The 14,243-nt window shown below is 39.9% G+C and overlaps 1 protein-coding gene across 1 annotated transcript in view; it reads right to left on the bottom strand.

Annotated features, from left to right (window-relative positions):
- Positions 1-6,287: 6,287 nt before the first annotated feature.
- The window catches only part of PCLO (piccolo presynaptic cytomatrix protein), a gene marked incomplete at its 3' end in the record, with an annotated part of 257,700 nt that continues 249,744 nt past the window's right edge, over positions 6,288-14,243 (bottom strand). Inside the window, exon 11 of the mRNA XM_044423276.1 lies at positions 6,288-6,413. Within this exon, the coding sequence (XP_044279211.1) occupies positions 6,288-6,413 (126 nt within the window). The remainder of the gene's footprint in view (positions 6,414-14,243) is intronic.

Genomic DNA, 14,243 nt, shown 5'->3' with positions numbered 1-14,243 from the left:
GACTTTGCTGGTGAGAAGCATTTTTCCTGCTCTTTGGCGTTGCTACCTTTTAAATGCATGAGTTATGAACAGGTTAGCCATTCAGATGGCACAAAATGGAAGAGCGAGATGCTTATTTTTTTCACTGTATATTCACTGTTATATGCAACACATTTAAACTGTGTTCACTGGGATTTACTCCCATGTATGTGTGCATAGAACTATCATCTCTCTTGCATAAATATTATTTAATTATCAAATGATATATGCATGTCTCTAATGCCTCTTTTCCTTTGTAGACATTCCATTCATTGTGAGAACATTCTTTCCCTGGCACATTTAGCAAACATACTGATTATTTCAGACTGTGAAAGGGGCAAATATATCATTTTTGATACATCATTTACATCAAATTGATTGTTGTCCATTAGTATGTTGTTTATTATAGGGAACAACTCATGCAACATATTGTCCAGGTTTATTTTATATTATGGCCAGAGTTTCCAAAATGTGAACAATCTATAAGATTATGAGCAAGTGATACATGTTTGGCTACATGTGTGTATGGGACAAACATGGTAGGGTTAATTAGAGATGCATGAGGAATCCTGGGGTTGGAATCTATTCCTGCTTTGAGGTGGCATCGTGTTGGACTTCCTTGGAGGCAAGCCCAGCATCTGTATGGCATTTGCCACGAACTGAAGTGTTCTTTTCTGTGCAGCAGCCTTTGGCTTTGCTGTTGCATGTGATGTAGAAGAAGGTTGTTTGTGCAGCACTTCCAGGGATGGAGCCCTGAGTGAATGCTATGCAAGCAATGTCCCTCTTCCATGCCGTGTGAAGCAACCTTTGATAGTGCTGCTGTACCTGACACAGAAGAAGGTTTCCAGTTGTAAAGTCTTTGTGTTGTGAGCAATCATGGACTTCTCTGCTTGCCTTGCTTTCCAAGATATGGCTGATATGAGAAGAAGTTTGTGAACAGTAGAGGAATGGATTCCATGGAGTTTTGATGCATTTCTTGTGTTAACTTTCATGATTTCTGAGTTTGCATGAGGTTTGTTTGGTTTTCTAAATTCTCAGAAATTCTGAATTCTTCGTGTTAAAGATGTATACCTGCTTCTGAGTAAATTGTCGTATTTTAGGTTTCTATGACATAGCAGCCACACTTGTAACATGATTTGCTAATGACAAAAATCCCCCAGAAAGAGACTCCAACGCTTGTTGTTTGCTTGTGAAATCTGGGTTGTTTAAACCATGTGTTGTCATTGTATGTGAACCCAGAATTGTGGTTTTCATGGGTTGTTTTCCTAGGCTATAGGCCAATAGGCAAGAACAGTAAAACTCTCAACCATTCTATATTCAATAGGCAGGAGTAGCCAAACCAAGGCATGGGAGCTGCAAATGGCTGTTTGAGGGTTTTTTTGTGACTTGTGGCTCACCACCTGTGAGCCCACTTGCCACTCTCAAATATTTGACACTTACTGTATGTGGCTCTTCTGTTGAGCAGGTTTGTCCACCCCAGGTATAAAATGCATCAAAAGCATTTGGGGAACAGCAAGGGAATGAGCAAAGGACACGTGATAAGAACAATCCAGGGATTGAGAAAATAAGCCACGGATTGTTGAATTGTCTTTGAAACAAACCCTGCTTAGGGCAGCAAGAATTGGTCTAATAAAGCATGATCAACATTCTGTTCAAGCTTGGCTGTTGTAGCAAGAACAAGACTATGGATCTGTTGAGATAAAAATTGAAAGCCCATTTTGTACTTTTTTTTGGCTTCCCAGAAACGAAATTCCATTGCTATCTGTCTGCATTTCAGACGTTCTCCTTAGAAACTCTTTGATTTTTTTCCTCAACTCTTTCCTTATAAACTCTGGACAACAACAGTCAGGTGTGCCAAGTCTGGCTGGATCTCCTTCATTTTCTAGCAGGTGTAAGAGGAGGATGAGCATGACAGTTATATTTTGTCAGGCTTAAATCTAAAAAGGGACAGCATATTTTCTTTCCTAATATTATTTATTCTGCTTTTGAAAAATGGTATTAAACTAATAACAATATATGTATGTACTTTACTTGAATGATAATGCTTTGATACTTAACAGGTGTATTACATTAATTAATGCATTTTAAAGCAGAGCTGTTTTCAGATTCCTTATGGACTATTTGAGAGGGGAAAAAAGGATTTTCTGCATTACTTATAATGCAACCTGCTTTTTGATTGGGGATGCCATACGATATTATCAGATTCTCTTGAGACTGGACTCACACGGCACTTGAGAGATATTTTGAGAGCTAGTGTTTTCCTGTTTATACAGAGCAAGTGAGAGAATGGAAAGTGAGCACTGGCTGCACCATAAATCACTAAGACAAATACCAAGAGATTAGTGTGAAGTTCATCGTCCCAGCCATTTTGGTGCAGTCATACGATTAACCCAGTCAGAAAACAAAATGAGAACTAGGGTTGAAAAACAAATCATCTGGCACAAATCATAACATGCCTACACTTTTGCCCAAACTTGGCCTTCATGACACATGGGCTACCAAGCCAAATGCAGTCCACACAATGTAGCTTGCCACATCCTTGACAATCCCCTGTCCCTGGAGCCTCCTACAGGTAGGTTGCAGAGTTTGGTTTATTTCTTCATGAGACAGTTGCCATACATGGCCGCACTCACCATTTACACATTCATGGTGAGTGCATATGGACCTGCATTCACTTTGGTAGGTCACGAAGTATATGGGACTGACAAATGTCTCTTTGACCTCAAAAGCTACCAAACTCGTTACTGAGAAAGCCAGTTTCAGAGCATGTATATTGCCTTTCCTAGCATATGGGACCCCACAATCAGTCAGATTTGCTGGGGAAGCAGACAGCTGGGCTTTCCCCACCACTTCTTATCTGCTGGCTGTGAAAAGCTGTTGCTGGCAAAAATGGAACAGCTAGTGCAAGACAGAATCCTATTCCGATTCTCCCCATAGGAAAATTCACCCCCCCCACACACACACTAAAAATCTTTTGATCCATGGGAAGCCTTCACTAGTTCACATTCTTAAAATTTATTAACTTTATCCGGTCTCAAGAAAAGGTATTGCTTACACATGCATTGTAGAGGGGACTTTTGGTTAGCCAGGAGATATTGAGAACATAAATAATGCTTGGCTGGTACAAAGCAAAGGCAGACTTTATAAAACATACTTCTTTTCTGAAAGAACAAGACACTCAGTTCTATTTGAATGTAGCTTCTGCAAACATTGCTGAAAATAGTAATGAAAAGTAAGGCAACTGATTTGTGTTGACCCTTAGCAACTCTTCTCTCCTTTCAAAGCCTACTTTTTTCAGTCAGCAAATGCTGAGCTCTTCTGATCCTCTGAGATGTTTTGAACTTATCAGATCAGCTGCTGCTTTAATTTACTGCAAGATATAATCTTATTTGTGCCAGGCCAATTCTTAAAATGTTAGAGAAAAGGATATTTCAGGCTTAGGGATAGAAACTGCCTTGGGCCAAATGGGTGCCTTCACCTCCCCACCATGACCTGTGCTCCTCAATCCAGATTTTTAAAAATTGCCTTTTTAAATTGTGACATGACAGAAAGAATGATAGTTTCTTTTGAGAACAAGAACAAGGTAAGAATAGAACTCCGGAAAATTCAGTGATTAAGCTGCATCTGGAAGAACTCCTAAAGCCTGCTCACTCAAAGACTTTCCCTGACTAAGCGTGGATTTTTCATCATCAGCTTATAATTACTTAAGTCCTCCTATAAAAAAACAAACATGCCAAAACTAAAACCAAAGCCTTGCATGTACTATAACAGCTTTACTGAAGAATCAAACCTTAGAACATTGTATTATGGACTATAGTTGGACTCTTCGCTTTGTCCTTTCCTTTGCTCTGCTTTTCAATTTAAGAATCATATTTATTTGCCTATAGAAGAAGTGTTTGTTTATACTGCAGCTATTAAAATAAGTAGAACAGAATGGGGTGCTTATTGCTACAGGATGATTAGCAATTTAAACAGTTTAAAGTGCTCTGAAAAAATAACTACTCTAAGTTAGCCTTTAGTCTTCTGAAGCCCTCACAATGCTTGCTATCATAATGGCTTCTTCTTCTTGAAATCTTGTTGACAAATGATGGAATTAGCACAAAAGAACTATAAACCTGGAATTACTCCTTGACTGGAGCTATTCCTGGAAACCCTGGTGGCATTGGTGGCAAGGAGTGCTTTCCTTCACCTAAGGCTGGTTCATCAGCTGTGCCCTTACCTGGACAAACATGCCCTAGCAACAGTGGCTCACACACTGGTAATCTCTCATTTGGAGCACTGTAATAATTTTACATGGGGCTGACCTTGAAGATGGTACAGATGTTGTGATTAGTTCAAAATACAGCTTCTAGATTTTTCACTAGGATTGTTTAATGAGAACACATTATGCCAGTCCTATACCAGCTACACTGACTATGAAGTGAAGTCCAGGCCCAATTTAAGGTGCTAATGATGACATATATAGCCCTGTATGATTTAGGACCTGGTTATTTAAGGGAACATCTCCTTCCATATGAGTCTGCCTGGACCTTATTCATCAGCAAAGGTCTTTCTCTGAAAGCCTCAATGAAAGAGGGCTTTTATGAGGAGGTCTGTTATGAGGAGAAGGGCCTTTTCTGTTATAGAGATCTGATTATGGAACCCACTCCTGAGAGTGGTGCACCTGGTGCCGATGCTTTATTTGTTCTGGCACCAGGCCAAAACCTTTTTAATTTAACGGTCTTTAAATTGTTAAATAGTATTTTAATTATTGTAACATCTAGTACTGACACTAAGGGGTGTTTAATTACTTTATTGTTTGAACTAATTGTTTTTAGAATGTTGTAAACCCTCAGGAGATTTTTAATGAATGTCAGTATAGAGAAACTTAAATAAATAAGCACACAAACCTATTTTGTTTGTGGTATCCCTTGGTTCACTGTATCATTAACATCTTTCTTTGTTATATTAAACAAATATACTAGTCATTTAATTCCTGATGTTCATACCAAATGTTCTGGTAACTTGACTTTTACATAGCTCATTACATAAGTTAAGATACTCTCCAAGAAGGAAGACTGACTGAGAAGATCCCTGCTTTTCTCTTCCTCTGGCGTAGCCCTCAGCTTCTAGGCACTGGGGAGTGGGTTATTGGGGTGTGGCGGGAAGTTGGCTAGCAGCATGTGCCTCTTCCATAAAAATGCCCCACCTAGAAATGTGGCTGCACCACTTCACAAGGAAAGCTAGCAACAAGGCTGACCTGCAGTGTTTTGTACCTTGCAGCATCATTTTTCACTAACCAACCTGCTATTTACTTAGTTCAACAATTTAAAAAGTGTCCAAGAATCAAAGTAGCTGTATGATAGAAAGTTTTTTTGGATCTACCGGAAACTCTGGAGAATTCACAGCTATAGGAACTATGTGAATAATCCTACAAGAAATGTCACTAGTTTTATTTAAACTCTTGATAATGTCCCTTGAACATTTCCAGATGTTCTGCACTAGATTGCATTTGATGCCAACCTGAAAAAAAGGACAATTGCCCACAAGTTACTGAAGATCCTCCAAATCCCATACACTTAGTGGATATAGTTCATTCATACTTGACTCTTGAATGTTACAGTCCAGCAGTGGGACTAGAGAGGAAATAACAGCTGGACTACATGCTATACTGTTCACATGAAAAGTAGCTACCTGTGAGCCAGGTTCTGATTTTTCAGAATTGTAGAGGCTCTCCTGGTGTCAAGCCAAGATAGCAGGAAAGACTGAAATCACACACCCACACAATAAGAGAGAAACCCAGGATTCCTTGCTCTGCTTCTTAAGCCCACGTTAGAGTGAGGGGTTGCGAGATGAAGGGATAAGGGCAATCAGCTGCTAAAGAGTAAGGGAATAAGCATAGATAAACAACTGAAGGAGAAGGTAACCAACTCTATAATCAGCTTTCTATGTGTGGATCCTGGGAACCCTTCAGAATTCATATCAATCAGTGACTGCTATTCACATGGGAAGTGTAATTTGTATCCAGGCTACAGTCCTTCTTGTTGCCCTGAAAACATTATCTGCTGCTAGTATTGGTAGCACGGAATTATTTTACTTCCCATGATGCATTTTTCTGTGCTTTTAGGCCTGCCATACTTTGTGTCTCATCAAACTCACTCTGGTTTTCCTGCTTTACCTATTGGTTCTTCACCTATTTTTTAGGTTTTCCTATGTTTTGTCTTGTTGGTTACTTGAACTATCTCCACATCTAGCAGAGAATCCTGAAAAAGACAGACGCATCACTGTACCTTCCATAAGTTTCCCTGTTTGCTCAGCACTTCCACCAGGTAGGATCTTAGCAATGTAAGCACCAATTTCTCCATTGGTTCCAGGAATTTCTTTCCCACCTACAACTCGTATTCCAAGTCCATTGCCTGCATTCAAGAAAAAAAATACACACACAATGAAAAATGTGTGAAAAAATAGAATTTGCTTTCTATTTATTATTTTAATTATTGCACTAGTGCAATGCTATATTTGTCTTCTCAGAAGGAGACTTCATTCTATTCAGTGGCCTTACTCCCAAGCCAGGTAAGTATGTATAGGATTACAGTCTCACATTGCAATCCTAAGTGGGGTTGCAGATCCTCTGTCCTTTCCCAGGGCCTGCCTGGTTTCTCCAGTCAGGGCAGGAAGTGCAAGCATGGGGGGGGGGGGATAGTTTTCCATTTACCCATCTAGCATGATCCTCTGTTATGTTCTTCCATACGGGAAGGAAAGTAAGTGCACCAATTCCAGGCTGGTGTAGAGCTGGGGTGGCAGCTGTGCTCCCTCCCCTCTGGTGGACAAAGGTCCTCTGGCTTCAATGGATATAGAGTCTCCTCTGTCCTGGCTTATCCCAGAAATACCCCATTTTAGAGTCTATCATTAGTGGTAGATTGAAGCCTGGAGACCCTGCCAGCACCTTCTGGGTTGGAGGTACTCCTGCCAAAGCTCTTCTCCACTGGTGAAGGGGTACCTCTGCTTCATCCTAGCCCTCTTCAGATGGCTGCTGATGCATTTACGTTTCTTCTGCCCATCACTTTCAAAGAAGAATTTCAAATCCTGAAAATCCAGTTTACAACTTCATGCAGTGACAGACCAGGGTCTTCAAATGCCAGTGTCAAGCATTCCAGACCTCCATAGATAGGTATTACACAATGATCAGTTCACACTGTTGCACTGTGCAACGATTGATGATTTTGGGACACTTGGCTCCAAGGCTTTGGGGAGGCAGGGATGTTATTGTCTGTAAACACCACCACTCCTATTTATAACCATCTAGAGCAAAGGTAGCTGAATTCTGTATTCCTACAGTTCTTGTATTAAGAAAAAAAATCCAAATGGAAATATTTCATGGATGTGTGGAATATCTCTTACAGATGGGATTTTTTAATTTTTTTAAACAGATAATAATTTATCCTCCAGCATTTGTGTATTTATTTTATTAAAAATTAGAAATACAATAAAAGCAGTAAAACTACATCATCAGAATATAACCAAGAAAGGTAGCAAATAAACCTGCTATTTGTAAATCAATTCAAATAATCTGTAGATCAATTCAACCAATTAAAACCACAAGCAAAAATGTTGTGAGCAGGCACTGAAACAATCATAATGGCAGCAGTTGCATTCCCATAATCACACTTTAGATCATTATTTTTAAGCAGACATTTTTGTGATTTGACTAGGGGTGAAAGAGGAAAACAGGGTTTGCACCTGGCAGCACATATAGTTGGAGAGGGAAGCCCCTGCACTGCTGCATCAATGCCATTTCTTGTTTAAGAATAATCCATTCCTTAGGAACAGTGATGCAGCAATGCTTGCAGCAGAGTGACTGAGTGCAAGTGGAGCTAAATGCATTCACTCAGATTGAACTTTTCTGACCCTCACTGACATTACTCTGGTCTCGTCTTGTTTGCCCAGAAGAACCTTGTCACAGAGCCAAATGTTATAAGCTATGCGACATCATTGTTAATTTCAAGAAGGGCTATTTTCAAACAAAAAAGTGTGCCAAAGGAAACTGTGTCCCATAGGGCAAGGTTGCGAACTGCAGCAAACTAACATAGAACAGTTATGGGTGCAAATTGATAGATGATATTCTCGGTGATTAGAAGCTCCCTGGGTGTTTGATCACCCCATGCAGGGCAGGGAGATTGGTGGAAGAGATCTCTGCTCCGAAGATTTTACTAGATTTTCACTTCTTTCTGCACTGAAAAATGTTGGGGGAAAGGCATTGAAGCTCTCATTCTCAGCTCAAAGTTCAGAGTACTCCCTCTCTCCATGGAGCTGGGAATCCAGCCTACCCTATCCCCCTACAGGCAATGCCTAGGCCAGTGATGGTGAACCCTTTAGAGACCGAGTGCCCAAACTGCAACTCAAAACCCACTTATTTATCGCAAAGTGCCAGCACTGCAATAAAACTTGAATACTGAGGTTTGAGTTGAGAAAAAAACAACTCACAGCCAGTCCAAACAAATATACAGTGGCACCTTGGGTCACAAACTTAATTCGTTCCAGGACTCTGGTCATGACCCAAACTGGTCATGACCCAGGTTAAATTTCTCCATAAGGTTCAATGTAAATAAGGTTAATCTGTTCTGTAACTATTTTTTTAATCAGAAAAATGTGAAGCAAAGTGACAAAGAACAACAAAGATCATGGCCATCTCCTCCCCCCAGCTACGCTTAGCACGAGCACGGCCATCTCCATGCCCCCCCAGCCTGACCACAATCACTCCTGTCATCCCTGCATGCGCCTGTCATCCCGGGGGAGGGGAGGAAACTGGCGCAATCGCGGGCGCGCTGGGGGTGGGGGAGACGGGCACAATTGTGCTGGGGGGAGGGAGATGGCTGAGATCGTGGTTGCGTTCCTGTAGGAAAGACAGGCACAATCATGGGCGTTCTCGTGCAGGAGAGATGGGCGTGATCTTGGCCATGTCCCCCCTGCCCCCAGTAAGATCGTGGCCATCTCCCCACTCAGAGGGTAGGGAGATGGCCGCGATTGCAGTCACCACCCATTGCGAAGCTCGTGACCTGAGTCAAAATTTGTATGAAATTTTTGTTCGTGACCTGAGTTGGTCGTGAATTGAGGAGTTCATGAGCCAAGGTACCACTGTATATATATACTAGGCAGCACACTGACCGGCCATGCGAAAGCTTGGATGAGTCGCAGCTAATGAGACGCAGCTCATGATGTCATCACCTGGTGCTGCTACTCCTTTTTGAGCATGCACATGGCCCCTGCGTGCACTGTTATTCGATGCTGGGCTGCTGGGGCCATGCTGGGGCAACTTGGCTCACGTGCCAACAGAGAGGGCTCTGCATGCCTGCTGTGGCACACGTGCCATAGGTTCACCACCACTGGCCTAGGCTCATTCCCTCTGAACTCCACATATGAAAATGTTATTAACTGATGTGTACTTACACTAGCCTGCAGTCTGTATAATTAAAAATGTTCCAAATATGTGGGAGTGGGTGGACAAATTGGCCTTTAAGTTCCTAAGATAAAAGCCAGAATCACACATGATTCAGACTTTTATCTGGGACCTGAAAAGCTGATTTTACCACCCTTATTATAAGAGTTAAAATGATTAAGTTTCAATTTATGAATCAGTAACCCAAGCCCAGCAGAGAGACAACTGTCACAACTCGTAAAAGAGTAATTGCTCTATGCTTTCTTTTGGAGCTTGCTGCCATTTATGGACATTCACTGAAGGATTCTGCCCCTTCTATTATGCAGTGTATGAGCAGAAGCACACAGACTAGCCATCCCTGCCTATGGGCCTTCAGGTTATGCAGCCACTTCACATGTTAAATATGGCAGAGAGGAAAGTCTATACCTTCTATGGCCTTTGCTACTACAGAGAACTTTGGCAGCACAGAAACTAAATAAATACCTACACTTTACTCTAGCATATTTTTATGCTCAGTTCAGTTGCGTAGCTAACATCCAGATGCCACCAGCTCCAAATGTCATCAGCTCATACACGCTTAATACTGATTTCAATGGGACTAAAGCATGACTAATTTAGTCCAGAGCCCATACAAAGGATTGGAAATGTGTAATCAGCCATATTTTGTTCTCCTCAATGATTTTCATCTCCCATCACTATCTTTATGGAGGTGCTTTAACACTTTGCAAAATATTTTAACATCTAATGCTGGAACTTCTGTACAAATGAAATCAGTTATACTGCACTACAGTGATTAATGCACAGAAAGTGAAAAGCTGCCAATGAGATCTTAGAGAATGTGTGGGCTGACCCTTAAGATATATATTAAATGAAACACTTATGATGTCTGCTTTCCACTCTAAACTTTCAGTTAGTTGCTTAAAGCATGTTAAATATTAAATATATTTATTTGGACAAAAGGACATGCACATGGTGGGCATGTCGTGAGCGGAGCTGGCTGGTGCCGGAGGTCAGACTAGAGGCCCCGGGAGACCCCTTCTGATTCGCTCTGTTTCTATGTTTCTAAAAGGAATTGTGAAAATGCATCTCTGTCTATCTGTGTGTGTGCTGGGAAGGGATTTTAAAAGTTACTGCCAAAGAAAAGTTTAATTGCATGCACTTGATTAGACATTAACTCATGTGAAATGTCACTTATGGCAATTGAAACACATATCTGTGTTCATGCTGAGGTTTGGAGGGCCCACTCTTGATTACCAATGGGGGCACAAGGGAAGGTTTATTTAGGTAGGATTTTATGCTGTGTGGTGGGTTATGTTTTATACTATGGTTTTTATTATATTAGGAATGTATTGTGCATCATAGCTTTTCTGAAAAGGAAAGTGGTAATTCAGAGTATCTATTGTAAACATGGAATAGACATCTCACTAAACAGCTGATACAGAGGTATCACCTTATGTTGATGTGATTGAGAGCTATTTGATGGATTCTTCCAACTGTCATTTGATGCTGTGGAGGCTGAAAAAATATAATTGCGTATTTTTGGATGTTGGTACTGTAGGGTAGCAAAAGCTGACATGCCTATACAGTAATAACGTTCTTGTTTAGTCATTTTGGAAGCACATAGTGGAAAAGTGATAGTAAAAGTTCTAATAAAAGTGTGCCATAGATTCAGTGATTGTATAGTGCACATGAAAGGGATGCAATTCTAAAGTACTGTTGATGTATACCTTACTTGACACAGCCAGGATTTTAATTGTACAGTTTTAGAAAAAGGAAACTCTGATGGAAACAGGAAGATGAATCAATCAGTAGTTTGAAGTTATCATATACAACAATATGTTGCAGTATGACAGTCTCGTATTCTTCTCAAGAATATTGTGCTCTTTCCTTTCTCCCATCTTTGCATGCCCAATCAGTCAACTTTCTGTGGTTGTTCAGCAAATACACTTCTCATTAGCCAGTTTTTAGCTTCTGTCCCACTTATCCCCCCCCCCCAACACACCCCATAAAGATCTTTGTACTTCTACAACTTCCTCATGGCCTGCTGATACCTCTCTCTTGTGAATTGTTGGTCCCTAAAATAATTGGAAATAGAGGGAATGTAATTATATAACAAACAAAATGAGGCTAGATCTTACGGGCAGTTAAATTGTTTTCCTTATTTACTAAGAAAGAACTTTTGTGTAGATGGATATGATAGCACTATGAAAAGTAAGGAAGAATTATGCATAAAGTTAATAAAGTACCTCAATTATTTATGCTAAAAGATGGAATATTTGTATCAGTTATATGTCAGTTTTTCTTTTGTTTCATATAATAGAACTACAAATATTTAAAAGGAGGAGCAAAGAAAAGTAAACTAAAATAACCAAAAGACATCAGTTCAGATATTGCTTTCTGTAGTATTATGTGTTTTTCTTCTCCCCTCATGTCTCAAGTGGGGATTATGCTGGGATTCAGATGCAAAATGCAGAATGCAGTTTTTGATGCAAACACTAATTATTTTCCTAATGTTGCAATGGAGACATCACCTTGTGTTATTTTGCATTGTTCTTCTCCCTCTTTTCCTCTGCTTTCAAACCAGTAATATTGGGATAGTGCTGGTATATGAAAGTAAAAGTAAGTGTGTCTCTTGGATGTTTGTTCTAATTTACAAATGGATATTTTACAGTTTAGAAAAGATGCTATAGTGAAAATTAAGTAAGAATGTGCAAGAATAAGTAACAATCAGGTGAATTAAACCAATAAACTCAATAAATGGGCTACAACAACCCCCAGTTACCTGGCTCAGTCCCGGTGTTTTGTTTTCTGTCTGATAAGATCCTGTCTGCAATTTGCCTTTAAAGAGTAGTTGGGGATGATGTCTTAAAATCTGCATGCATGTACACTAAAATTCTGGTTTCAATAAGCTTCAACAAAGATTTTGTTCCCTCAAAATCATATTTAACAGTCAGGCATGTGTAAACCTTAACTTGAATTACTTATGCATAGAAATGCTTGTACATGGACACAAAATGCCAATTCTTTCCTACAAACTCAACCCTATCTCCATCCTCTGTGTAACTCCCTGTGAAGTGACTTTGTTGATGGCTATGTTCTACTTAGGCACGTGCTTAAGAAGGAAACTGTCATGTGTGGAAAATCTGCCAGATTTCCTTGTTTTGACCTGCTGCTTCCTTTTTCTGTGCACTTCATTGGTAGCTGTAGCAGCAATGGGGGAGGGCAGGTTGGCCCCCAGGAATGGTGGCTGCTGAAGGTTGCCAGTTGCACAACCATGGGTCTGCAAGCATTTGTGGACTTCTTCTTGGCTTTACTCACTTTGCAGGACGAGGTCAAAAGGAAGTCTGCGGATTCTGGAGAAGCAGTTTCTGAAGGGCTTCATCTCAATCCTAGTTATAGTAACACTTAGGACAGCCCAGGATGGAGCAGTCTGTTTCCAGTTTATTCCTAATTTGCATGTATCAGTTAAAAAGCCCATGCTATTCTCTTTACACATCAATGTAGAACTGATGAAAACATACACAATAATATGCAAATATTCCCAGTTGCACATTGAGTGTGTGCATGTAATAAGATGAGAACCTCCTCTGTGGTGGCCCCGATTCTGCAATTCCTTCTTGTTTGGAAGTGCGCTCAGCATCAACAATATATTCTTATGACACAAGGTTAATATCTTTCTATTTGACTAGGCATTTAAATTATTTTATTTTCAGGTGGTTGTACATTTTTTCCATTTCATTGCATCATTTATTGCCTAAAGTTTTCATATTGTACTGTTTTAGATTTTTTAAATGTATATTGCTCTGAAATCCTCTTTTTGGTGGTGTAAATGTGATTTATAATTCATTAAAGTCAATGAATTAATTTGAAAATGTATATCTTTGCACAGAATAGTTTTGTTTGAGTTTTTATCTAATATGTTTTGTTTCCTGTACATCTTGGTATTTTTCCTGAGCTGAGAGCTGTGTGGTAACATTTGGAGAAGTGTGAAGACTGAAGGATAACTGTGTTCTGATTTGCAAATTCTGGAAGTCTTGGAAATGTAAATTAGGCGAGTCTACTGGCGGAATGAAACATTCAAGCATCCCTCTTCCAGAATAAGACCCACTGTGAGTTCAAACATTTTAAGCAATTCTCATGGTAAATTAACTTTAAGGATATATATACTGGGAAACTAATCCTAAATAATATAAAGGAAACTAATCTTTGGTGTAAGAATGGGGGTGCTCGTGTCTCTTATCTTCATTAGAAGCAACAAGCTTCTTATGGCAGCTTAAGGCTCAATAAATGTATTATGCCATAAGTGTTTCCCTCTCTTTCCCTCTGGAAATATTTTCATTAGAGAGGTACTAGAAGGTATGCTATCATTACCATTTTAAAATATATATTTTTCTTTGATAAGTACAGGCTTCTAATAATTATTCACTCTCCTTCCCTTTCTCTATTGTACTGATGTTTTTAGAAGCCCAGTTAGCCAAAAGCAAGGGCACCAATGAATTCTACAGAGACTCTTCACTTTGACCTACTGATTATTGTGGAAACTCTTACTGCAGAAATGCCATTCCAAAGGAAATTTTTAATGTTTTAGATAAAATTATTGCAAGATGCTTCAAAGCTTGAGGGGTGGCAATTAACTGAAAATGTTTTTACTAAACTCCCGAGGCCATGAAAGTATCTAATGTTCAACCACCCAGGCTGTGTTTCCACAGACAAATGAGTTCACGGAAGACAAAACTAAACTTGTGTTGAAACTTAAAAATAGTAACAATACAGGCCCATAGCTATTGGACAGCATCTAGGCTGCCATAGG

This window comes from Varanus komodoensis, unplaced genomic scaffold (genome assembly GCF_004798865.1).
Source record: "Varanus komodoensis strain SLA01 unplaced genomic scaffold, ASM479886v1 scaffold13_3, whole genome shotgun sequence".
In the NCBI taxonomy this organism is placed as follows: domain Eukaryota; kingdom Metazoa; phylum Chordata; class Lepidosauria; order Squamata; family Varanidae; genus Varanus; species Varanus komodoensis.
Note: the sequence above shows the minus strand (reverse complement) of the source record. Positions and strands in the feature narration are given on the sequence as shown.